This window comes from Camellia sinensis, chromosome 1, assembly GCF_055761805.1.
Source record: "Camellia sinensis isolate YWXY chromosome 1, ASM5576180v1, whole genome shotgun sequence".
Taxonomy (NCBI): domain Eukaryota; kingdom Viridiplantae; phylum Streptophyta; class Magnoliopsida; order Ericales; family Theaceae; genus Camellia; species Camellia sinensis.
This window is the reverse complement of record NC_138961.1, coordinates 145,280,750-145,308,485: the sequence shown is the minus strand read 5'-3', so window position 1 is coordinate 145,308,485 and position 27,736 is coordinate 145,280,750. Positions and strand designations below refer to the sequence as shown.

The window sequence follows — 27,736 nt, the reverse complement described above, 5'->3', positions numbered from 1 at the left end:
AAGAAAGGGATAGAAAATTTTGAAATTTTAATTATAGATAATTTTTATATAGACAAAATTAGATTTTCTTGTGTTTTGCCATGTTTTTTTCCCAAGAAATTATAAAGTTAGTTACGATAATAATATACAAGAAAATTATTATTAGTATAGATAATTATTTGTTCCTAAAAAAAATCATATAACATTATTAAAAAAATTTAACTTATCATAAATTTCTTAAACCCTAATTTCTGAAACCATAACCCTCATTTTTGATTTCACAATTTAAAACCTTAACCCTAATTGAAAAATGATTTCACATTCATCAATTCAAAACCCTAATTCAAAACCAAAACCCTCATTTCTGATTTCACATTCAATAGAAAACCATAACCCTCATTTTCTCATTTCAAACATAATATTTAAAATTTTCTAAATAGATTCAATATTCAACAGATTTCACATTCAACAGATGTCACATTCAACAAAAATCTATTTCACATTCAATAGAAATCTAATTTCACATTCAACAGATTTCACAATTATAAACAGATTTCACAAATTTTTAAACAGATTTCACAATTCAAAAGCCTAATTTCTCAAACCATAACCGTAATTTCTAATTTCACAATTATAAACCCTAACCCTAACCCTAATTTATTATTTTTGATTTCACAACATTTTTCACATTCATGAACCCTATTCTACCAACATTATACCCATATTCATGAACCCTATTCTACCAACATTATACCCACATTCACATTTTCACAAACACAAAAAACGCATTAAAGTAGATCAACAGAGAGAGACAGAAGCCATACTAACGAGAGAGAGCATAGAGAGCGACAGTACTGAAGCAGAGGGAGCTTGAGCACAGCGACAGAGAGAGAGCAGTAGGAGCGAGAAAGAGTAGTAAGAGCGAGAGAGAGTAGTAAGAGCGAGAGAGAGAGCATGGAGCGAGAGAGAGAACAGGCAGCGAAAGTGAATATAACAAGCGTGATTGCAAAGCACGGGGCTAGAGAGATTTTGAGTATAAAACGACGTCGTTTTGACACATTCGAACCACAAAAATTCGGGATACCTAACATTTTCCGAAAAATTATCGCCAGTGATTTATTGTTTAAACATCACCGACGATGGTAGAGATTTTCAAAAGTTAAGGGATAATGAAAGTATACTAAAATAGTTTTGTTTAGTGTTCTTTAAATTAATTCTATACAGTTGAATAAAAAAAATCCAAACCTATAGGATTTAATGTATTTTTTAAAATCATATACAATGTTAGTATAATGAGGGGATTTACTGTAGATATTACTTTTAAAAAAATGATAATTTTAATAATTTCGTCACTAAATTAATATTTTTATTTTGTACATTGTCTCCAATAATAATAAAGTGTTAATGTAATTTTATCTTTCATATTTATTGATGATGAGATGAGATGAGATGAGATGAGATGATGACTAAACAGGAGCATTTTGTACGGAAGAGTCTTTAACCCTTGTGAAGGTGAAAAATCCCCATTCGGAGCCAGAGACGGTGGCTCGGGAATATACAGTTTTCTCGACTTTGCCTTATTCAACCCCATTATTTGTCTTTGTATTTTCTTTCTTACACCTTCAATCCCTACTCTTATCATACTCATCATCGTCTTCGTTTTCGTTTGATCCTTTTCTCTTTTTGTAATTTCAATTTGATCATTTTTCTCTCTTATATATATATATATATATATTTGTATTCAATTTTGCGATTGAATTGTCTGCACCGTTTCTTTCTTCTGCGGAAGAAGAAGAAGAAGAAAAAATGGGGAAATCGTCAAGGTGATACAAATGAAGGGTTAGTTTTGATTGTGATGGATCTAATTCCAATGATTTTATTGTTGTTCTTGTTGTTGTGACTGCTTTAGGATTTGGTGAATGAGGATGGGGTTGGAATCTTCTGGTCAATTCCTTGATTTTCCTACAAGACTATTGCTTCGCTGAATCTGCGGATTTGAGCTTTGAATCTCATATATATACATACATATATATATATAATTATTATTATTTCTATTTATACCCATATATATATTGGAGAGAGGCTTGAGGGGTCATGGATGAGGTGGTTACTAGTGAGGAAAGCAAACCTCAGCCCTCAGGGCTGTCAGCGGATGAGAGTTTATCACCATCATCATCATCATCGTCACGACGGCCTCCTAGCCAGTTTCTATTTTGTGCTTATTCTCCCGCAATTGATACTAATGAGAAGCCCCAAACTTTGCGTGTCGTTGTTCGAAGGCCTGTAAGTGTTTTGCTTCTCATTTGCTTCATTCGATTGTTTTTAGATTTTACGATTCACATTTTTTTGTCTTGCTTGTTCAAGTTTTCCAGTATGCTGTTGTTGCTTTTGTTTTCTGAAATTGGGATTAACAATGATGAAACTGAGCCTTTATAATCCAAGCACCAACTTAATTGGAAAAGAGGCATTGTGGAGAGACGGTGTCCACTAGGAATACGAATAAAAAGGAAAGCGAATAATCCACAAACAACTGAATAGCAAATAAAAAAAATTGTAGGCAATGCTAAATTGCTAATTACTTCTATGATTTACATTGCTTTTATAGACTTTTTTCCCTGTGGGCGAAGCAGTGATCTTTTATAACAGCATATCTTACTACTATGACTTGCCTATTTTAATTATAGCTTATCTTGCTGTGTTTCCCCTGTTTCTGTTTCTGTTTAAAGGAAGAGATGATCCGTTTATACGGATTATTTGTGGAGCTTTTAGGTAAGTTGAGTTCATAGGCCTTGGGTTTGGATAGCTGTTTTCCCATTTGCTGTTAGGCATACATCATCTGTATCCCCCACTCCTTTCCCGCTCATGCCTTTGTTAATGATTTATTTTGTTTATGTGGAAAAAGAAAGAATTTCACCTTACACTCAGCTTTTGGATTTTATTGTCAGATTATCAAGCGAGCATATCTATATTAGAAGCAGCTTTTTCTTTGTTGTTTTAACTTCTTGTGTTGCACCTCATATAAGCTGTTAATTGTTCTCTGGAATTAAATTATTGGAAATGTAACTTTTTGATGATGTACATCTTTATCTTCTGTAGGTGGTAGCAAGATTAACAAAGGACATAGTCGAAACATACAAATTGTGCAACCCACAATTCCACTATTCGGAAGAATTGAATCCAAAGCGATTCCTGACGAGCCCATCGATTGGAGTGCTCAATGACGGCTATGATAATTCAAACTCAGACCTTATACTGAATGTGAATTTTGTCTTGGTTAATTTAGAAACACAACGAAGGTGTGATATTGTTACTTAATAACCATCTATATTCTTAGCAAATATGTTCATTCTTTCTATTGCTAAAATTGTCATGTTTTTGTTGTACTATGTTGCATTGTAAAGAGCATGTTTTGAAGACTCTGTGCGGGATGTCCAAATTTCTGTTGGTTTATCAGGAGGACTTATCTACTTCCAAACTTACTGAGCTTATTTTTTTATGTATTACATTTCTTAACTTGGAGATCCTTCACTATGTACTGAGGATAAATCAACCTGGGAGTATTTATTGTTTTTTTAATGTGTTAACCATTGTCCTGTTAAGTTACGGGAAGATCTTAATCGAACCTTTTTATCATTTGAAGTGCATGCCGATGGGTCTTATGTAGTTCCCTAGTAAGGGCACACTGGTTTGGTGATGGCATTTTGGTTGACTGTCTTTTCCCCCTCCTTTTGTTGGTTTAGTTGTGGTAGTTCTTATTTGAACCGGAAGAGCTAATTTTTTATGGCTTTCTGTTCTTAGCCTTGTTGAGATCCAGAGTGTGTTTTCTTATATTTCATGATAAGCAGGAGAGAATTTCTCCAGTCTTCACAGTTCACTCTTAGTTGCAACTAGTCTCCCTTGGAAGAGATTTTAGATTTATGTAGAGGAGGGTCGGTGATTATTTGATTTAGGAATCTAGATGAATAAATAGGAAAGCATGAAGCTTGGATATATTTGTATCATGTTATTGTGAGATGGATTGGGATGATTGGCTCTCTAATCCTGCTTGATATTTTTTGCTTGTTTTGAGAGTTAGTGCGAGTGGTGACTTGAAAAGTTCCATTAAAACTGTTTCTGCAGTTGAGTTTTTCCAATCAATGTCACTTTCACATTTCAGGATGCTAATATTTGCATCATGCGGACTGCACTTGGCCATATATACTGACGATTGTTGCTGATCTAGAGATTCATGAAATGGTTTATAAATGCATGTTTTGGCACATTAATGAACTCTTTGTAAATCATTTTATTAAGATATTTTCCTGCACTTTTATGCTTCTCCAGTTTGTCTGCATAAAAAGGATTTGATGTCATGCTTAAATACAAATATCAGATATAATTAGTTGCGAAATGAAGTAGACTTTGGTGTGGAATTAAGAAAGTACACAGGTTTTCTTGATGTCATAATTATGGTTCTAAAATTTTCAATTAATTCTTTACAAGTTGTGTGTTCTTTCTCTACTTTAGTAATCTCTAAATTGAATAATTAGTTTCATGGGTTTTGTGTTGCAGATACATTGTCAAAGACATTCTTGGCCATGGGACATTTGGGCAGGTTGCTAAATGCTGGGTCGCTGAAACAAAAAGTTTTGTTGCTGTAAAAATCATTAAAAATCAACCTGCATACTATCAACAGGCACTGGTTGAAGTTTCTATTCTAACAACGGTAATTAATTCTTATTCAGCTGGGTTCTATCATATATAATGATTATGAATATTTTTTGTTCATGCTTATTTTCTGTTTGCAGTTAAATAGGAAGTTTGATCCAGAGGATAAGCATCACATTGTTCGTATTTATGATTACTTCGTGCATCAGCGTCATTTATGCATAGCTTTTGAGTTGCTTGATACCAATCTGTATGTATGGAACAACAATATCTAATATATTAGTGCCTTACTTTATGGATGAATATTGTTTGAATTTTGTTCGTCATCACCAGTGGTGGTGTAAATTTGATTTCCGCTGCATGAAGCTGACATTTTTGAGCAATTTAGGTATGAGCTTATCAAGATAAACCATTTTAGGGGATTATCGTTGAGCATTGTCCAGTTGTTCTCCAAACAGGTACAACCCTTGTTGGCTTGGGATACATACTGATCTTATAAAGCATTTCCTAAAAGCGGTCGTGTTGCTTACATGGTAATGTTTTATCCTGCCATTTTTTTGCTCTTCAAATTAGATTTTGGACGGTTTGTCTCTGATGAAAGATGCTGGCATAATTCATTGTGATTTGAAACCAGAAAACATTCTTTTATGCACGAGGTGAGCTATTGTGATAATGATTTGGACTGTGAATTGGGTTTAACATCTGTTTCCTGTCATATTAATAGTGTTGTGCGTGAAATTAACAGTGTGAAACCAGCAGAAATCAAAATTATTGATTTTGGATCAGCATGTATGGAAGATCGGACAGTTTACTCTTATATTCAGGTCCTTGTTTTATATATATATATATATTTTGGGTTTAATTTTACTTTGCTTTCTAAGCTGACAATATTCTTGCATCTGAATCCCCTTGTGCTTCTTCCACAGAGCCGTTACTATAGGTCACCTGAAGTGCTACTTGGCTATCAGTATCCTTGCAATCTGTTGCTTTTTCTTGGTTCCCATAGTTGTGTTGGAGAGCTTAATATATATTGTTGGCCTATTTCCCAATAGCATAACCTTTGGGTGCTAGTGGTAATTTAGGGTAATTCTATTTACGCACCACCAATCCTTTTAGTGCACACCATCCCTATGAATTTTTAATTGCATCCTTATCCATTCAACAAATTACATTTTTATCCCTTAAACAAATCATTCCATTTCTCAATACCAGCCACCCCACCATCCCTAACTCCAGCCACCACCACCAGCTGCCTTTGATTCCCATTCTCGTTGCTTGTTGCTTGTTGCCCGTTGCTGCCGCCACATCCTCCTCCTATTTGCACACCATCGCAACCACTACATCTAGTGACCACCTCCATCGCAACCCCCACCACCACTCGCCCTTGCGACCACCCTTATCGTGGTACACCACCATCACGATGCTCCACCCCGCAACAAGAGAGAGAGAGAGAGAGAGGGGGGGGGATGGGGTGGGGTGGCGGAGGGTGAGGGAGGGAGAATTGCAGAGGGGCTGGAGGGGGATGGCAGTGGCGGCAATAGGGTGGTGAAGTAAGGGTTATGGTTTGGTATTTGAGAAGATAAGGGTATTTTGGTATTATTTAAATATGAATGGTGTGAATTGAGAAAAAAAATAAAAAATTGAAATTAAGTAAGGTATGTGTTGAGATATTATGTGGTGTGTAAATAGAATTACCTGGTGATTTAATATGATATTAGAGTTCAAGTTTGGCTCAAGTCTCATTCTTTGCATTTGGCTTCCCATTTGCATTCTATTTCTAATATACATGTTTGGGTGTTTACATCACCATGTGCAAGATGGAGTTGCACGTGAGGGAGGGTGTTAGACAACTTGATATACATTGTTGGGCTCCCTTCCTAACAACTTAAGCTTTTGGGATTAGTGGTAATCTAACAAGTTCAACCCAACTAGTGGCAATGCTCGAATTTCGTGGCTTATGGTTGGTTGTGGTTGAAAATTTTAATCTAAACTAGCTTGGGGGATTGTAAGAATAGGGGAAAAGCTAAGTGAAAAGAAGACGAAAATTGTATTTATCAAAAAAAAAAAAAAAAAAAAAAAAAAAAAGAAAAAAAAGAAGAAGACAAAAATCTAGGTTAGGTAGTAAACTAAATTGGGCCTATTGGAGGGAGCACACTCCAAGACCCATGGCCCCTACCACCAGTCCAACCCCTTGGGGTTAAGTACTTTTGAGATCTTTTTATTAAAAGTATGATATCTTACATTATAATGTGCTTTATGTATGTTTAAGCAATAAATATATGATTAATATATATATATATATATAATATCTTTTATTGAAAGTATTCTTCTCAGTGTATGAATTGTGCCTGGTTTGCATGAATGACCTGCTCACACATCTTGATAAAATATATATAATATTTTCTTTCTAGAGTGTATGACTTAAGAGCAAGAGAGACATATGGCAGTCATGGCGGAGCTACATGGACTGGGCTGATGGGGGCACTTTGATTGTGAGATTAGTTTCCACCATTCATTATGGACAGTAGTTTTAAGCATGGTCATTGTGAAGTTGAGTTTGGGAGACAAATTATGATCCCAGTTTTCATACTCAAAATCTGATCTGGTGACATGGAGTTACATTGTAGACCTTAACCCTTCTTCCAGGTATACTACTGCTATTGATATGTGGTCTTTTGGGTGCATAGTTGCTGAACTATTTTTGGGGCTGCCACTATTCCCCGGAGCATCAGAATTTGATCTTCTAGGGAGGATGATCAAAATACTTGGGTATGCATCTGTATTTGTTTTGGTATCTGAGCTCTTACCATAAACTCTTACTCCCTCTGTTTCACAATGTTAGTCCTTTTTGAGAGATCCAACTTTTTTTAAGGGGACATGCAACCAATGCAGTCAAATTCAATATTCAAATAAAAAGCATTGATTTCCAGCATTGCCCTTTTATTCCTAATTTTTAATATGTTCCTAACCATTTGTAAAGGACAGTTTTGGAAAATTAAAAAAAAAAAAAAAATCTGACTTTTCGAAGAGGATATTTGGGACATCCTAAATTGGAATCCAGGACTAACCATGGGACATAGGGAGTATTTTTCTGATGCATGAATATGCTGCCTGTAATATGTTGACAACTTAATCCCACATGCCTTGGATTAACTGCTATACCTATTGTTTCTTTCTTCAAAGTTCTTTTTCGAAAAGTGACATGATCTATCATGAACATATGAAATAAAAGATGAATGATTTGTTATTAAATGAGAACATTGAGCTAGTGGCTGTCATTTTTACTCTGTGAATATGGATGATCATGTGCCCCTCCATGAGTAATTTTTCGTAGTAAGGTTTAGGGAGCATTCCAAATCATGGTACTAATTAAAAAAATGTAATTTAAATGTATCAGAATTCATAAAAATTGAGATCTTAGAGCATCTCCAATGTTGAATAAAAAATTTCATCAAATTTGAGTAAAAATTTGATGAAAAGTTTGATTTGATACCCTGTTCACTCTAATACTAAAACTAGAATTTTCATCAGATTTTTTCACATCCCCCGTTATCTGGGAGGACGTCCAGGCGGATGTCTTGGAGGTCGTCCAGGCGGATGTCCTGGAAGTCGTCCAGACATGAACAAAAAAGCTTGTCAAAGTTGCTCTTGGGTGGACATCCGGGAGGATGTTCGGCCCAACGGTAACAATTTAAATTTGATGAAAGTCTCCCTTCATTTGATGAAAGTTTTGGTTCATCTCTCATTTGATATGAGTTTGATGAGAGGGTTGGATGTTACATAGTTGCCATTTTTCATCAAATTTAAATTTGATGAAATATTAGATGCAACATTGGAGATGGTCTTTATAAGAAACTTTGGTGGTGTGCAATAAATTTACATTTTTGTTTAATTTTCGTGTTGGGTGTGTTTGTGTGTGTGATAACTTGGCCTAGTGATAACTTGGAGACTAGAAAGGAGAAGTTGTTCAGAGACTGGTGACAAGTGTAATGCTACTGATCTCAGGCAGCACAGTCAACAATTGTCAGAACAATATATTGAAATTCTTGCCCACAAATTCTAATATGAAGATCATGAATCCTTCATATGCCATTTAAACGATCCGAATTCTTTCTGGTTAAAGAATCTCTTTCTAGTTGCTCTGGAAAAATTATGAAATTCTCTGAACTTTTGCCTCTTAAAGAAGAAACTATATTAACAATAGAATTGATGGTAAATTGTTCGTAAAATTTGACTTCCCAAATATTATTGAAAATTACAACTCAAAAATACACTTCCAGTACCAGCAACGCTAGGAAATAAGATTTGAGTTGTTTCTCTAACAGTACCCTCCAATAGGCTGAAATACCATTTGAGGGAATGTTAATTGCTTAAAATCATAGATTGACATGGATTAATGCTTCCTAGGATGCACTAACATGGAAGATCTATTAGATCTAACTGAATATGCATGATCGGTTATTGACAAATAAGCAGCCTTTGAAAGCAGAGCCAGGCGCATAGAGAGAGGAAAACCAAGTAAAGAAATCAAATTGATATAATAAATAAGAAGGCAGCTAGGATGCACCAGAGGTTGTATTTTCTAACCACTTGGTCCACATAAATGCTGGCATTAGTTACACGCTCACATTTAGTTGCTTTAATTTAGAAAAAGTGTGACAAGTAGATAAAATCTGCGTAAGTATATGGCTTAATAAAATCTATACATATTGGAGGGACGAAGGCAGTAGATTACTTCAAGTTTCACCTTGATATCAAAATAGTAAGCACTGTAATCACCTGAAATAAGATTTATTTCGAGTTGAAATTCTAGACACAGCTGAACTTCAACTTTGACTTCCAGTTCATTCTAAAGTGGAATAAACTTTTTGGAAGTATAGAAGCATGCACTGGGGTGCAGGTGCTCACCTCAGGGAAAGAGGGGGTTTGCTGCCAGTTTTGGACATTGGGGATTGCTTTTATTGCTCTTTGTTTTCCATTCTGAGGTAAATTGTTGAAAAAATGAGTAAGAGGTGAATGGTAATGGTTGCAAATTGCTTTTCAGTTAATTTTTTCTGGGAAGTCTCATTGACTACTGTGATTTTTCAAGAAAAATGAATACTTGTTTCGGATGCTCAACTATTTAGTTGCTTGCAATTATTTGCCACGTACTAGTTACATATGTTGGAAATTTTGTAGAGGACAACCCCCTGATTATGTACTAAAAGAGGCCAAAAACACTAGCAAGTTCTTCAAGGTTGTTGGGACTGTCAACCATGGGGAGTCAATGAGCAGACAGAGTGCTTACCAAGCATTAACTGAAGAAGAGTGTGAAGCTGTAAGTGTTCATGTTATTCTTTTTGCAGTAAGATGAAACTTAGTAAGTAGACAAAAAAGGTACCAGCATAAGTGAGTTGTGCAAGATCTGATTTATTTTTGAACAGCCACATCTCTGACTTATTACTTTGCTGACTTTCATAACTTGTGTTTGCCACAATTGAAAAAGGTCATTACCTGGTGGTGGTTCCATAAATATAAGACTAGCTTGGATCCTAGCTTAAACCATAATTTGGTCATCTCATCAAGCAATGGATCATTATTGATTTTGTTTAAGAATGTACTGTATGTTGGGAACTTGGTTGTGGTGTAATTTTCCTCGTTTTATTGTTATATTTCTTGTTTTCCATCCAGAGGGAATTAAAAAAGCCGTCAATTGGAAAAGAGTATTTCAATCATATGAACCTTGAAGCGATTGTCACAAAATACCCTTACAGGAAGAACTTGCTTGAGGAAGATATTGTTAAAGGTTAGTTTCATGTTCTTCAAGAAAAACACAAGGCTTTATAAAAATGTTTGGTGAATGAATATATTGCTATCATCCTGCAAAGAACTTAATTGCTATCCTGAATACATTACAGAGAGTCAAATACGATTAGCGTTGATTGATTTCTTGAAGGGACTTGTTGAGTTCGACCCGGCAAAGCGATGGTCACCTTTGCAGGTTATTGAACTTTTCCCAGTAAAATTTGTTTATTTGTTTTTAACTGTCAAGTAAAAGGATAAAGCCCCTCTACATGCACAGACACTATACACAAAGATTACGTCCCTAAATAATAATAGAAAAAAGGAAAAGACAATCAGTAAAATTAAGCAAAGAATCATGGGTCCTATGTTTTTTTTTTTAATTTTAAATAATTTGTACACTATGGTTGACTGGTTGATAGAAGAACACTTATGTTCATATCATAGGGTTTATAAATGGAAATAGTGATGAAATAAATCTGGTTGTGACTTTTAGTGGATTAAAAGTGTGTAAAATTAAGGAGCGAGTAGTAGAAGAAAATTCTAGGTATCACTCCTGAAATTTGTTAGGCATTACACATATGGTTTGATTGCATCACAAAATATGAAAAGAGCAGAAGGTTCCCTCAAATATTTTTTTTATTAAATTGGAACAATTGTTTTGCTTCGTATCGACTCCCAAGACAATATGTACCTTAATTAACTACTTTGACTCCAAATTTGAAAACTGAATGACTTCGACTAGCAAAGTTATGTAAACCCAATTTGAAATCCACCAAAAGATATGTAATTACATAACTAGATAAGGTTTACGACCCATGGACAACTTCTACAACATATGGCTGCCAAAGCTAAAACTGTCAAAGTATCTTAGCTTTTAAAACATGGTAAAACTTATATAAAATCAAATAAACAACTAATTAACTTATGAAACTACAAAGGAAGACTCTAATTGAAGCTCCTAAATGGCCCCCACATCATTTTGAGTTACGCAAATCAAGGTTTGGCCTTCGTAGTGTCTTTGTTGGGACTTTTATAAAGTGTTTTCACTTGGCTCCATCAGATTACCATCTTGTGAACAAAAAGATCAATTATCACTGGGAATTTCTTTTTGTCCTATTGCAAACTTCAAACTACTCCCTCCGTCCCAAAATAATAGTCCTTTTTGGGAAATCAACCTTTTTTGATAGTATAATTATTGTATTTTAAAAATATTAATTTTTCAAGATTATCCTTTGATAGTACATTTTTTTGAGGATATTAATTGTCATAATTGTACTTTTTATGTTATTAATGAATTTAAAAGAAGGGCAAAATAGTAAATTCATATTATTTTATTCCTTAATTTTTGAAAAGGGACTAATATTTTGGAACAATGAAAAATGGAATTAGGGACTAATATTTTGGGACGGAGGGAGTAGTTCTTTTTTTTGGGTAAATTACAAATACACCGCCTAAGGTTTGATTAAAATACAAATCGCCCCTTGTGGTTCTGGAAATTACATTCCATCCCCTGAGGTTTCTAATTTCATAACAAATCGCCCCTTTTATTAATAAATTATCAAGTCAATTAACAGTTTTTAATGATATTATAAATATGTTTCAATTAATAATTTAGGTAATTTTATTATTGTATAGGAGAGCAATTATGAATTTCTTTTTTTTAGTTAATTCTGTTAAATAAATTTTTTTAATAAGGGGTTATTTGTAATTTTTCAAATTACAGGGGCAATCTGTACTTTAAGCAAACCTCAGGGGGTGTATTTGTAATTTACCCTTCTTTCTTTGTTGTTCTTTTTTTTTATTTTTTATTTATTTATTTATTTATTTTTTTGCCCTCTGTAACTTATCTTTAATAAACCGTTTGAAACTTCTTTAATCAAGAAATTGAATGCCTTCTGTGGATGGTGGATAGTGATGTGGCAAGTTGTAACCTTATGGGAAGGTGGAGGGCATGCCAATCCTTGAAGAGTCATGAGAGACAGGAGAGAACAGAATTAAGGTGACTAGTGAGGGAGGATGGTAGTATAGGAGATGGACCCTTGTCCAAAGAGCAGAGGAAGATGAGGGATGAGCTTGCCTCAACGTCTGCATTATAGTCATTTTATATGGGATAATGGACTGTTAGGAGGTCTGTTCACCCATGAACATGTGGCCGACACTCCTAGGTCTGATAGAATGTTGGTGTCACACCCCTTCTGCATCCTAAGATTCCTCCCTCAGGGGTCTGTATCATGGGTACTACACAAAGGTAGGTCTGTATCGATGGATGACATTGGTGGTAGGTATGATACTCCTTTCGAGGTATCATATGTTTGGATCAACGCCTCTCTCTCTCTCTCTGACTGGTCAGTCAAGATGTGACTACTCTTGAGGAGTGGGCAAGCCGGAAAACCTCGATGAACCCTTATCTCTAGCCTCCAAGCCACAATGCTCCAGCGATTCTAAGAGGTGAGTGTCTATCCCCTGCTCCCAACCTAAGAAGCTGAAGTTATAACAATGGTGATACTAATGATAAGTCATGTAAGAGTCCCTGCTAGAGGGTAGAAGGCATAAGAAACTCATGATTTGATGGAGTCTTTCTAGCCGAGTCAGGATGAGGTGCCAGGCCATGCCCCTACCAAGTAGGGGTAGCCATGCAGAGATACCTGGGTAATCTGGGTGGTATTCCTTCCTAGCTACGACTTGTAATACCTTAGGGGAATGAGGCATGGCGGGATCATGGTTTGGAGGAGCATTACTTTGCCACTCAAGGGAGTGTCTAGCCATGTCATTATTGTGCATGGGCAGAAATGTCTTGGCTTGGCGGAGCAACACTAGGGGCCACACCTCAATGTTTCCGATGCTTTGACTCATCCACTCAGTGCATTGGCATGCAACTAAAGCAAAGAGCGCATTATTGGGCCAAGTTACCATACTCAGTGGTCCTTGTGCCTCCTGCTTAGGCTAGACATATGACAATGATAGTCTATTTAGAAGATGTGACACCTCTAAGGGCTTGTCACTTGGAGGTCATATTCCTTAGATTGAGGATGATGTGGCGCTCCTGGGGCCTACCACGTAGCTGGGATCGCCCAGATATCAGACCTTTCAAGTTCCAACGTTGTATATATATTTCAGATGTTGAATATCTATTTTTTATAAGTAATAAGAAAACTGCATTAGATAAGGTGTGCCAAGGGGGCACCGCCTTATCCAACTAAGGGCAAAAAGACAACAATGAAAGAGCACAAATGCTAAATCTACCTGTGAACATCTGCCACCTCATTGCCCTTCTAAATAACATTTGCTACCGACCTTTGTTGCTCATCAAAAAAATATTTCTAGAGAGCATTCAAGTCTTTTTAATATCCAATCCTAGAGAAAGATGCCCCTCCCACATTTTCCTGGCCCTACAAGGCTCTGCTTTCATCTCTTATCAGTTGCCATTAACTGTTCTGCATCTGTGTCATAACCCCTAGAAAACAACCGAAACTTCTCATGTGCTGAATATCTTCGTACACTTTAGCTTGGAACCTTTGTTCCATGGATCAAGTTATTCTTTGGGAAACAACACTTGCATCTTCAATGGTGTAATACAATACCAAACTTCCATCAAACTTGTTTGAGATTGTCACACCCATGCTTCACCCATTGACTGTGATCTGACTATGTGTGGGCTTCATGTTGGACTTACCAAGAATGATGAAATCAAAGTGTTCCTTACATAGTGTGACAATTCAATGAAATAATTTCTCAAATAACAAAGAGAAGGTTTTGAAATTGCATGTGATAATTCTCCTTCTTGTAGATACTTCATATTCCATTTCTATGAAGTGGATTAAATGAGTATTTTTAGTAAGTTTTAATGAGATATTCAAACACCTGTTTTTTTGTTTGGCTAATTTAAGAATTTCATAGATAGACAAGGTGTGGGAGTAGATATAGCACTTATTTATTTCTAACAAGGGTAAAGACAATAATAGTACAAGTATCATTTTCTTTGAAAAATGCATAAAAGTGCAAACTTGTCTTCTTGAATCAAAATGCTAATCATATATATATATATATATATATATTTTGATACATAGACAAATACTATTAAGAAAGCATCAAGATGATGCAATGGATACAAAACAGCATCCACAATGAGGGAAAAACCAAAAAAACACTAACCAATCACCTCATCTAAAAGATCTAAAAAAACAAACATATCCACATCAACCTTCCTCTCTAGCCAACTATACATAACTACAAGAACACAATTCTCTAACCAAAGGACACCATGATACATCTATCGAAAGGTTCGACTATTCCGCTCCAACCAAACAAGCCACATCAAACATAACGGCACTAACACTTGCTGACGCCAACCCCAATGCTGACGCCCAATCCAAGCATCCCGCTAGGCCCAAAGCATATTCACACCACCCCTTTCGGTTGAACCCAAGCAATCCCATAGAGCGATCAATTAAAACCCCATAGCCGCAAAGCCATTGAACAATGAAGAAACTAATGATCCATCAACTCTGCATCAGCATAGCACATACAACGCTGATTCACTAAAACATGCCCACGCCGCACCAAATTATCGAATGTGAGATTCCACCCCAAAGCTGCTATCCACATGAAGAAAGCCACTTTAGACGGAACACAAGACACCCAAACACTCTTCCAAGGAAAAACCCTATCACAATTCCCCACCAAGCCCCAATGTAATGATGAAACTGAGAAACGCCCTTTGCCCCCACCCCATTCCATACCATAACATCGAGTCCCACTCCAGTGATCCCCAACCCATATAAAAAGCCCCAGAGCTCCACTAACTAAGAAACCTCCCAATCTTGCACCTGTCGCCGCAACTGAATGTCCCAAACCGCCACACCCCCACCCCCCAAATAAGATGCTACCATAGCCTTGTGATTAACCACAATATTGAAGATCAACGGGAAATAGGTCTCCAATAAAACCTTACCACACCATCTATCCTTCCAGAATCTCACCCTCACCCCATCTCCCACCCCTAGGAAGCACGGATACGGATACGATACGATACGGATACGGCGATACGACAAAATTTGAAAAACTAGGATACGGGTACGGCGGGGATACGTTCGTAAAAAATATTATTTTAATAATTTTTAGTAATGCATTATGCATAAAAATAAAACCTAAAGCAAAAGACAACTTGATAAAGAAGAAAGATTCCTATAAAACTAAGAGTTTTCAAGGTCAATAGCTTCAACTTGTTCCCCTTCATCAGTGAATATCACAAGACCTTAGCTAAAGTCAAAAAACCATTCTTAAATAAAAATTTCAGCAAATATACTTTTTTAAGTCATCAATGATAGCATAGGAAGCACGGATACGGATATGGTGATATGGGGATGTGGATATGGCGATATGTCAAAACTTGAAAAAGTATGATACGGGTACAGCGGAGATACATTCGTAAACAAAAAATTTATAATTTTAAAAAAATTTATAATTTATAATTTCAAACATTCATAAAACATCCAAAATTAAAAGCAAAAGCAAATGCAAATTAAACATCATCTTTACATGCCAACATCAAAAAAAGAATGAGAGTAGAGAGAAGAAACGTGAGAGAGAAGTGAGAGAGACAACAAAGATACATCAATTTGACAAATTCTATTACTTTAACTCTCACTATATTCCTTTTATCAAAGAACTAAACAAAATATTATAAGTAATATGTAACTTCGAGTATCCGATACTTCAAAATTAAGTATCCGATACTTCAAAATTAATAAAAAATTAATTAAGAAGTATCCGATACGTATCCGCGAGTATCCGAGGAGTATCGGTATTCGATAAGTATCCGATACGGATACGTCACTCTTTTTGAAGTATCCGTGCTTCATAGTCCCACCCTAAACCCTACCTAATTCCAAAAATCCATTCTCCCCAACCAAACCCCTTTCCATAGCCCACAACCATGAGAACCAGTCACATCCCCAGAAACCCAATCCTCTCTTCCCACCCCATACTTCGAACCCACCAGGCCATAATCTATCTTGCTCCCAAGCAAACCGCTACAACCACTTCCTTAATAAGGTTGTATTAAAAGTCACTAACCGCCTAACCCCCAAACCTCTTGCTTGCTTAGGTTGAAAAATCCACCCCCAATCAACCAAATGGTACCGAAAATCATTGCCTCCACTACCCCTACAGAAAATCCCTTTGAAGCTTTTCCAACTGTTGCGACACCGACACTGGAATAACATGCACAAACATAAAATAAGTTAGAATGCTGCTTAACACACTTTTAATCAACGTTACCCGCCCTCCTTTCGAAAGATATTGTCTCTTCCAACCCACTAACCTACGCTGAACGCATTCCACCACTCCATCCCACAACCCCTTCGCCTTGAATGTAGCCCCTACTGGCAAACCCAGGTATGACACTAGCAAGGCCAACACCTTGTAGTCTAAGACTGCCGCTAGAACTAGCAACCTTTGAACCTCCTCAATTGGGATAAGCTCCGACTTCCTCAAGTTGACTCGGAGGCCCGACGCCGCCTCAAAGCAAAGTAAAGCAAAACACATCTCAAGTATCCCACTTGCTCCATTTTTGCCCCACAGAAAATTAAAGCATCTTTCACATATAACAAATGAGATACACCAATAGTGGCCCCAGGCGTCGAACCCACCACAAAACCTTCCAATAGACCCTTACGTACCGTTCCATCCAACAATCTACTCAACGCCTTCATTGCTAAAATAAATAACAGAGGTGACAAAGGATCTCCCTGCCGAAGGCCTCGATGCGTTTAAAAGAATCTCGTTGGAGTCCCATTAATTAGAACAAACATCCGCACAGTCAATACACAAAACTTAATCCATTGGCACCACATCTCTCCAAAACCCATACGATTCAACACATACCATAGGAACTCCCAATTTACGTTGTCATATGCCTCTCAATATCCAACTTACAGATCAAACCAAGGCGCTCTTGACGAATCCGAGAATCCACACACTCATTAGTAACCAAAACAGCATCTAGAATCTGTTTACCCCCCACAAACGCATTTTGAGACTCAAGCACAATAGCCTACTAAACTCCTCTAGTCTATTCACTAGCACTTTAGCCAATAATTTATACATACTCCCCAACAAACTAGTAAGTTTAAAATCCCAAACATCTTCCCCCCCCCTCTTAGGAATCAAAGCCAAAAAAGTCGCATTAAAACTTCTCAAATTGCCCAGACACAAAAAACGCCTTCAATATTTCCATCACGTCTCCTTTAACCACAGTACAACAATATTGAAAAAAGGCCATAATGAAACCATCTGGACTTGGGGTTTTATCACCACTTATGGCCAGCAAAGCCCCAAACATCTCCTCCTCCGTAAAGGCGGGCTCCAACATCACCTTGTCCTCTCCCGATATCCTATCAAAATGTACCCCTCCCAAACCAGGCCCCCATGCCCCGTCTTGGGGCCGAAACAGATACTGATAGAAACCCACAACCCCTTCCTTAATCTCCACATTTGTACGCAGCTCTCGGCCATCTACCCGCATCAAGGTTTCAAAAAGCAGTTGTGGTCGGCGTAACGGTTGTGGTGATGCGGTTGCGGTTGCGGTTGCGGTTGCAGTTGCAGTTGCAGTTGCGGGGTATAAAGGCTGTAGCGTAACGGTTGCGGTAACCGGAGTCGTTTTTATTTTTATTTTTCACATAATTTGAAGAAAATTTACCGATACATATATTTTTCTTTCTTTCTTTCTTTCTTTCTAGGATCACATTTATTAGGGTTTAAAATAGATTTTGATCAAACTTTGTTAATTTTTAAGTATGATTTAATATATTTCATATTTTCAAATCATTATAGAAGGAGTTTTTTACATTTTATTTCAATAGTTAATGACTTTAAGAATAATGGATTTTAAATGTCAACAAATTCTTTTTGACTAATACCAGAACTAATTGAATAAAAAAATATTCACAATTATTAAATGAAATGATTATAAAAATAAAAATTGTGTCATAAACAGAAATTATTTTTGAGGCATTCGTTTAGACAACACTTTACAGGTAATTAAATAAAATTATTTACAATTAAGTATTGAATGAAATAATTATAAAAATAAAAATTGTGCCATAAATAAAAAATATTTTAAAGTTTTTGAAAGACATTTTTTCGACAATACATTACAGTAACAAAATAAAAAATATTTATAATTAAATATTAAATAAAATGATTATAAAAATAAATACAACTACGGTTTTTATATTTTTACATGTAATGAAATACAAATTATAAAAAATTATAAAAAAAATAAATTTATATAAGATTTTTTCATTGAGCTTGGATAATTTGAGTATTTGTTCTTTTTTTGTAAGCTTTTATTTATTTTTTTTTTGGGAAAGGAAGTTATTCAAAATATTATAAAATGGTGTAACGGTGTGTAACGGACCGTTATGACCATTACAATACCGCTATGGCCGTTACGTAATACCGAAATGACCGTTACACATGTGAATTTCTGTCACACCGCTATAATGGTCGTAACGGGTGGTGGTAATCACTACAACCGTTACGTAACAGCGTTACTTAACGGTTGCAACCGCTTTTTAAAACCTTGACCCGCATCCTGCTAATCTGATTAACCTGCCGATGTGCATTCGCCATCCAATGAGAGAATTTCATATTCCGATCCCCCTCCTTTAACCACAAGCATCTAGATTTTTGTTGAAAACACACTTCCTTCATTCGGGATATACGAACAAAGTCTTGTCCAGCCGCCTCGTTTCTAACAACATCATCACTAGACAATCCCCCTTGCACCTCTAGCTCATCCAAGGATTGGAGCAAAGACACCACTACCGCCTTTTGGCCCTCTAACCGACCAAACACATCCTTATTCCTCTTCTTCAAATCTCCTTTAAGCATTTTCAATTTGTGGGCCAACACACAACTAGGAGACCCATAAATCCCATGATGACTCCACCATCCACGAACTAATTGCAGAAAGCCTTTTGTTTGCAGTCATATATTCTCAAAACGAAATGGCATGGAACCGTAACAAATCTCCTCACCCCACTATCAAGCAATATAGGCTATTGGTTAGACACTGGCCAAGGTAGATGAATCTAAACAAACCCCGAGAAATGCTCCTCCCATCCCCGAGTAACTAGAAAACGATCAATGTGAGACAAACTCTGTCCATTCGATCTAGTGAAGCTTCCCGCCTGGATCGGTAAATCCACCAACTACATATTATCTATAAAAGAGCAAAAGGCCCTCATTGAGCTCGAGACCCGAGTATTCCCCACCTTCTCCGATGGCCACCTGACAACATTGAAATCACCCTCTAGACATCATGGTACATCTCATTGAAACGCAACATTATCCAACTCCTCTAGAATAATCCCCGCTCTGAGTACTGCACCGGGCCATACATCCCAGTAAAATCCCACTAAAAATTGTCCCTCATACATCGAAATAAACAAGACACTGAAGAACTCCAACCTCATCCTCCCTCACCACCACTCTCTTATTCCAGCAAAGAAGAATCTCACTCCCCATACCTGATGACGGCAAAAATGTCCAGTCCACAAATCTCCTCCCCACACTTCCCGAATCAACTCCATCCCCAAACTCTCTATCTTTGTTTCCTGTAAACATACCACATCTGCTCTAGCATTCCGTAGCACTGCCCGTACCGCCACACCCTTATCTCTATCATTCAAACCCTGCACATTCCAAGATAGGATTTTTAACTTCATTTCAACCCCCTCGATTTCTTTTGACACCCCGTCCTGCATTCTTCGCTCCCTGATCATAATTCATAGTGCATTCCAGATTCCTTAGCTCCCTGTTCTTTTTACAAGGAGTAGCAAAAGGTTTGGCCATCCCCTTCCGAGGAGCCCCTTGTCGCCACGATGCCTCCACTGCCGCAAACAAACTTAAAGCCTCTTCTTCATGGCCTTAAAACAACAACCCCAAATAATGGCTAACTTCACTGATGCATTCTAGCACCCACTTTGACACCGCCTCAGCCGACGGCATCTCATCCCCATTCAGCCCATCATTACCATCAAACCCATGATGGTTCTATCCCAGGTCTTCCGCCGGGAAGCCATCCTCCACCGCTAAGGGTTGCATCACCATGGCCAATGTCGTCTCATCATTATCGTACCCTTGCCCACTTTTGTCAGCCTAGGCCTTGCCTCCAAGTAGCTCCATCTCTGGATGACTCTCACCATCTTCCGAAACCAAGCTCTCCGACCGAAAGCTATTCCCAACAGTATCCAACACCAACCTCGACCCAAATCCATTGTCAGGTGAGTCACGATGAACCATCAGCTCCAGCCCTGAGTTCGCCTCGAATCGTCGGCAATGGTTGTCTTCGTTTGTTAATTCCACCAGACCCGCAAAGTCTTGGTTCGCAGCTTCCCTCCCATAACATTCATCTGTCGCTTCGGTTTGACCTAGATAAGAGGGATCCGGATTGGCTTGGGCCAGAATAGGTTGGCCCAGTTCACTCCCCCTTAGGCTTGAATCATGGCCTATGTTTCCCCCTACTATGTTCCTACGGCCCAACACTTGGTTCCTTCTAATTTTAGCCACAACCCACCCCTTTTGGCCCATGTCTTCTTGCTTAGTAGCTTGGGCCTTTGCGAGGCCCAACTGCCCTCCCTTGTAATCCCTTAGATTGCCCACCCCAACCCCCAGCTGTTGGGTGGGTTTGCCCCGACCACCCATGGATCCTCTTTCCTTCCTGAATCTTCGTAAATACCCATTCACCCCGAAAATCCGTGTCAAACTTCAATCTGATTGTGGAAAATATCTCGTTTCCTTGTGCGAACCAGATCCTCCCTCATTCGGCCGACGGTGACACCAGCTCCACCGTCGGGTCTGCCTCCACCCACACTGGTAGCAAGAATTGCCAGAGTTCCCATCGGATGGAGATTCGCAACGGTGTATGCTCTGAACATCTCACACACAGCCGAACAGGGCCCAGGTCCACTGATGACTCATCCGCCTCCACAAAGCCACCGCTCCGGTCGCCAATAGCGCGGTACACCTCTTCCCCACGGAGGTGAATGGGTAGACCAACCACCCGAATCCAAATACTCTTCTTAGGCTTCACCATCTACTCCAACAAACATTGGGTCAATGGTGACCACTATTCCAGCATCTCGCCCTCCACTGTCTAACGCCGTCGTATCACCGCCTCTGCCTCGTGTTTGGTTGGAAAGACAAACAAGAAAGCCTTGTCCCTCAACGGTCGCACCTCCACCTTCCCTGATAGATGCCACTAGCGACCAACCCATACTGAGATGGCCACGAAGCTTAAACCCTTGGCCCCCATCCCTCTCATCTTACCCACCAACGATCTATCCAACATCTAGAGCCAGTCAATCTCCACCCTTGTACGAACAGCCCTTTCAGATTCACGATGATTGGCCGATATCATTGGACCAGAAGTAGACGCCAACTTCTTTGAACCACCAGGTCACATCACCTTTTCATCCTTTAACCCAAATCCTTCTATGACTAGTGCCACCCCCTCCCAACCATCACCAAATGTCGACATGGGAATAAAAACTTGCTCTTGTCGCGTCCCTGTCGTCACCACTATCTGAACCGATAACCCACCATCTGCCTCACCACGGACCCAAATTGCGACGGTTCGATTACCCCTACTGAGACGACCCATAAATTTTAGATTACTTGGTTCCATTGATGCTGCCTTCATTCTTGCCGCAATCCATCGTGCTTCCGACCCATTCAACACTACCACCTGTCGAAGCCCCTCCCCTCTCTCAAAAATGGGCAAATTGCACCACCCATCCACACCCTCCGCTGTCTCTTCAAACTCGGACAACCGGCCGCTGAGAAAGAGAATCTGCCGGCGTGGCCCAACTTCTTTCTTTCTTGGGAACATATTCCTTTCCTATAATCTCGGAGCATTTTTACCAACTTCTTTTTAATTTTAACCAACTTTAAAAAAAAAAGAAGATGCTAACGATATAATTCTTTTACATTGTTATAATTGACCATTACAAAATGGAGGTAAGTTATATGAAACATGACTCATAGAACGATAATCTTGAAGACAGTTCTGCAAACATTTGACCAATATGACAACCTTTATCAATTTTATTTATTTATTTATTATTTTTTTTTTTGGGGGGGGGGGGGGGGGTGGTTAGGTAGTGTTTTATAACCAGAGAGAGAGATTCGAAGAAGCTCCTCCTCAAGTTACATGTTCTGTTGTTAACTGCACAAGCTTTTCTGTTTACCATCTTACTTTATGCTTTTGTGTTCTATTGATTTCAAACTAAATGATCGTTAACGATTGAACTCCGTTGCTGCAGGCTTCAAAACACCCTTTTGTGACGGGAGAACCTTTCACATGCCCGTACAAACCTCCTCTAGAGACCCCTCGCATGGTGAGTAGATCTTTTTGTAAACTAAATGAATTTGCTAGTGCGACTTCTCTTGGAGGTTATTTTGCAAGATTTGAGATTTTTTTTGAGTATTACTATAGATGCTTGCTACAATTCATGGAAGTATTTTCGTGTGCCAGTCTTGGCTTTAAGAAAGTTTTTGGATTATCATGGTATTATTACACATATTACATTTAAGTTTAGAATTTTTATTGGCTTTTGGTAATTAAGCATACATTCGTCTGTATATTGAATGATACATTGTATAACTTATTTATGTTTTGGGAAAGAAATTAGTTTTCAAGAAGACAGATCTTTAAATATGTTGTGCTTGTGAGCATTTGATCTCTGTGTACATGTTTTTGTCCTCCTCCCAGTTACTCTGAAAATTGTGCATAGCTCATAAGTTTTTCATTAGTTAGACTTCTGATGAAAAGGTGAACTTCTTAACAATAGCTTTTTTTTTTTTGTTTTTTTTATTTTAACATATCTTTTACAATTTTTCCCCTACTACATAGAATTGCTTTCTTTCTTTTCCTTTATCGTTTTTCCCTGATGATTTGCTCCTCCTTTGTCCTTGTTGCATTTGTTGTTAAGGTGTTGGATCTTCTAACTTGCACTTTTTGTTTTTTTTTTTCCCCGTCATCTTTTATGTAGCTTGTGTCTCAAAATGTTAAAGTGGATCATCACCCAGCTGGAGGCCATTGGTTTGCTGCTGGTCTCTCTCCTAATGTGAGCTGTCTGTTACTTAAATTTGCCATTATTTTTGTTTGTTGGAACTTGTAATATATATAATAATATCATTTCTGCTGGACCATCTGCTGCTAACTTGAGCAGTATCTTTTGCCAGCCCCAAAGGGGATGGTGCCAGGGCTTTTAATGCCGGCTGGTTAATGTGTTTGTGCATGTGTGTGCACTTACCAAACAAATGATCATTTTGCTAGAGTTCTACCTCATTGCATTGTATTTGCAATTGATGTAGGTTTCAGGCAGGACCAGAGTTGCCCTGCATAACAGCCCACATTTTCAATTGGTTCCATATACATATTCTGGTAGTTATGGCAGTTTAGGCAGCCACGGTAGCTATAATGATGGTACTGGGCTTGGGAGCAGCTATGGGAGCTATGGAGATAACAGTAATATGCTTGCATCATATTATTCGCCGGTTGGTCCATCTGGGATGAAGGGTGGCATGTCAATACTTGGAAGTAGCCCTGACGCAAGACGGAGGATAATTCAACTCCCACCCGGGAATGGACTTGGTGTCAGTCCATCAGCAGGAAATTTTGCGCCTATGTCCCTTGGTACTAGTCCTTCACAATTTACTCCTCCAAGCTCCTATAGTCAGGTTACTGCTGGTTCTCCAGGACATTATGGTCCAACTTCCCCAGCAAGAGGCAGTCATGGATCACCTTTAGGAAAGGTTGCTGCAGTCAGCCAGTTCAATAGAAGAAAAAGTTGGGGGTATTCTGGAGGTTTGCAGTCTCAGGAGAGTTCATCATCTCCTCATTGGCAAGGGCAAGTAACTGATGGCACCAGCTCTGGTCAAGCTGAGGGAAACTCTCCAGTACTTGGTGGTTCTCCGTTGCATCTGCAGTCTAACTCAAATGCTCCAAGTTGGAAGCAGCAACGAGGATGCAATGGAATCACTGCTGGTTATTCTGCAGCTCATAAAATTCCAGGTTCATTAACACTTCCAAATATGCAACTCTCTCAGCCTATGGAAGCTGCTCATGACAAGCCGGAGGCAAGTCTCTCGCTGCCTGATCCCGGGGATTGGGATCCCAACTATAGGTAAGAAAACATAAATTGTTGTTCTATTTGATTTAGATGCATATCCTTTATCTTGTCAGAAGGAATTTGCAATCCATATTGATGTATCAGCAAGCTGTCAAGTTTCTTTAAACATTTCAGTATATGCATCAATATATCCATATACATTGGAATATTAATGGCTAATACAAGATGAATGTTAAAATGTAAAAATGTTGTTGACATTTCATGGTGTTTATTGATAATAATTATTGCTCTTGATATTATTGACATATTCATGGTATTGTTGGTATTGTTATTTTTCGTATCATGATTAAGATGAATATTGGTGTAAATGATACTTTTTGTTGAAGTACTTTATTATTTTATGGTTGTTATTAATGTAAGAGAAGATATACTTAATGTTTGTGTTCTTTTGAACATGAGTAATTCATTTATTTTTTACCTTTTTTTTGTTCAGCACTTGTGCTAAAACATACTCACTCCATCCCAAATTGTTTGTCTAGCACAGAAAAGGAGAACTTAAAAAGTAATGTATTCTTGTACCAAAATTTAGATGAATAGGACCACAATAATCACCATGTCATCCATATTGGCCACCCCTCTACCAGAATAAGGTCACTCTTAGCCAAATTCTTTCAATGGCTTCTGACTGCTTAGAAGCGTAACACATCTCAAGAACCCCAATTCCTCCTCAACCTCACAAAGGATGATATTTTCAGCAATAACAAATGGGTTTGAAATTATAATTCCCTTTTCTTGTCAACAGACTAGCATCTATTGAACATTGGTTCTCTTAGTTCTTACTCAAAATTGAGTTTTCATCTCTGCTGAAGATGGTAGCCATAGTCTTCTCTCAACAGGCATCTTCCGATCATGGAAGGACAAATTCAGACTAAACCCACTTGTTAAATCTGCAAAGATTAGATCAAATGCCACACACACACATACACACACCCCAACCTTTAAACTAAATGGGTCCTGAGGTGAAAAGGTGGACCTCTAATCACTATCCAGTGAAAAACCTTGGAAGGATCAATTCAAGGAACTTGCATCTGGTAAACACTTATGTGCTGTAACATGCTCTTCCCAAGGTAGGAAACAATTACAGGCGCTGTCATGAAGGCTATTGGTGTTTGTTAAAACCATTCATATGAAAGCTCTTTTCTTAACAATTCATGGTGACTATATTATAGTTAAAAAATAATAATAATAAATAAATAAAGCTGACAATATTCTCACTTTTGGCTGTCAATCCTTGGTAGTTTATCTTTGTCACTTACCACATTTAATTTCTATTTCTTGAATTTCTGAGCCTACCTTTCTGCTTATTTGTTTTGTTTGATATATTTTTTGACTTCCGCTTCAGTGAAGAACTTCTTTTGCAAGAGGATGGTTCAGATGTGAGTTGCATGGCCACTGAGTTCACCAAGGGGTTGCAACTAGGCCAAGCTTTGGTTCCCCCAGAATCATCAGTCTGTGTTAGAAGATCTAACCGCATCTCCAGCACAAGTTTTAGTGTATCAACACAAAGGTAGTAGTGTAATTTTTTTTTTTTTTTCTTCCTGTAGTACATTTGATTCGATATTTCTTTTTTTTTTGTATTGAATCTTTAAGCTAGTGTATGTGTTTTACTATTTAATAATATGTTTGCTTTTATTTCATTCAATTGTACGTAATATGTGTCAATTTTAAATGATAAGGATTATTTAACCATATTGAGTGCAGGAAAAATTGAGTATGAACTTAAGACTTGACTTGAGAAATAGGACTAGGCCTCCAAAAGGGCTTTCAGGGATGGGGGTTAGATGGAGAACTAGGGCAAATTGAAAGCTTGCCCATTGGGATTGAGCTTGTTGGACAAGCCTCAACAGGGCATGCATTGATGAAGATTTCTTTGGGTTTTCCAATATCAATAGGTTGATTGTTTCTCTTGTTCCAACAATTGATTGAACCTGAAAAGTTACCTGAATCCCCTTGCTAATCATTGCTTATCTTGATGAAATGGGCAGAATAGGTATATCCCAGTACCAAAAATATTGACAATGTTCAGTAGCTTTTCAATGGCTTTTGTATCTAATTTGTTCAAAGCTCCCAATTTAAAAATTGGTGCACTTACCCAGGTGGGTTTGCATTAGAAATTGGTGCGTGGGTTTGCATTAGAAATTGGTGCGTGGGTTTGCATTAGAAATTGGTGTTCTCTCATATATTATTTTGCCGTTTTATCAACATCAAGAAGGCTCAGCTAGGTTCCATTTGTACATCTGATGTAATTCAGGCCAAATGGACCCATTCAAGCATTTTCAATTGGAGAAGTAGGCAGTCGTCATTCAGGTCATGATCTGCATGGTGGGTGTGTCGGTCCCATGTCAAAGCCTTCACATTTCATGCCCCACTTGCCACAAAGTTCTCCAAGTCGTTTGGGGCAGCAATCTGTTCAGCGGTTCAATCATGGGAGATCATCCACAACTGTTCGTGGCAGTGAATGGAATCCTGTTAAGGTTCAGCCACCTCCTTCCAACTTTAACTCTGGGGCTCCTCTTTCACCTGGAAATAGCTTATTCAGCAATGCCACTGGCGCATCATGGGGTACTTACTAAATCCACCTTTTGCCAGGACACTCCAAATTCTTTTTCTTTTCTCCATTCCTTTTTCACTTGTATAATTATGGATTATATTGAAGTTAGAGATTTTTTTGTCTTCAAAATAGATTAAACGTTGCTGGATGTATTTTATTTTCTATTTCTTAAAGGTTAGAGGATGAGGTGATGTTTCTAACCAACCCTGCCACTCTATTGTAGGGCGTAGGGGCAACCATCCTGTCACCAACATTCCACCAACATCCCGTGGAAGAAAAGATGGAAGGATTGCATAATGCTGCAAATAGCTTTAATTTTCCACCCCAAGGGGCTGTGTGAGGGTTGGCAAGAAAAGTTGTACGCTAGATGCAAATCCAAACCATTCTCATTCATTGTGCTTGCATAAATATAATTTATGATTGTGGCTTCCTTATTATCTGGTCATTTTGCATATCCATCTTCTGGTAGTTGTAGCCAATGGCAGTAAGTTGCCCTCTTAAAATGAAAATTTTGAATGCCCACTCCTATTGATACAGTTCGAACTGTTGAATGAATTTAACCTGGTTATTGAGA

General features: G+C 38.0%; 1 protein-coding gene across 2 annotated transcripts; it reads left to right on the top strand.

The window, feature by feature from the left end:
* The first annotated feature begins 1,383 nt into the window (after positions 1 to 1,383).
* Positions 1,384 to 27,736, top strand: YAK1 (YAK1-like protein 1). 2 transcript variants are annotated; one of them, XM_028211942.2, is made up of 19 exons: positions 1,436 to 1,802; positions 1,889 to 2,262; positions 3,076 to 3,275; positions 4,531 to 4,684; positions 4,767 to 4,876; positions 5,015 to 5,084; positions 5,200 to 5,282; positions 5,372 to 5,450; positions 5,553 to 5,593; positions 7,273 to 7,395; positions 9,805 to 9,943; positions 10,297 to 10,411; positions 10,524 to 10,606; positions 22,740 to 22,814; positions 23,469 to 23,543; positions 23,794 to 24,605; positions 25,954 to 26,118; positions 26,863 to 27,173; positions 27,386 to 27,736. In XM_028211942.2, exons 2-19 carry the CDS (start codon positions 2,074 to 2,076, stop codon positions 27,457 to 27,459), a joined length of 2,898 nt encoding a protein of 965 aa, XP_028067743.2. In that variant the 5' UTR covers positions 1,436 to 1,802; positions 1,889 to 2,073; the 3' UTR covers positions 27,460 to 27,736. The 2 variants fall into 2 exon arrangements, with proteins under 2 accessions (XP_082742249.1, XP_028067743.2); XM_082886123.1 differs by having other exon boundaries at positions 1,384 to 2,262.

Coding starts and splice junctions, on each gene's coding strand:
- YAK1 (XM_082886123.1), top strand. CDS start 2,074: ATGGATGAGGTGGTTACTAGTGAGGAAAGCAAACCTCAGCCCTCAGGG. Junction 7,396..9,804: donor AGGATGATCAAAATACTTGG/GTATGCATCTGT, acceptor GAAATTTTGTAG/AGGACAACCCCCTGATTATG. Junction 23,544..23,793: donor CTGCTGGTCTCTCTCCTAAT/GTGAGCTGTCTG, acceptor CAATTGATGTAG/GTTTCAGGCAGGACCAGAGT.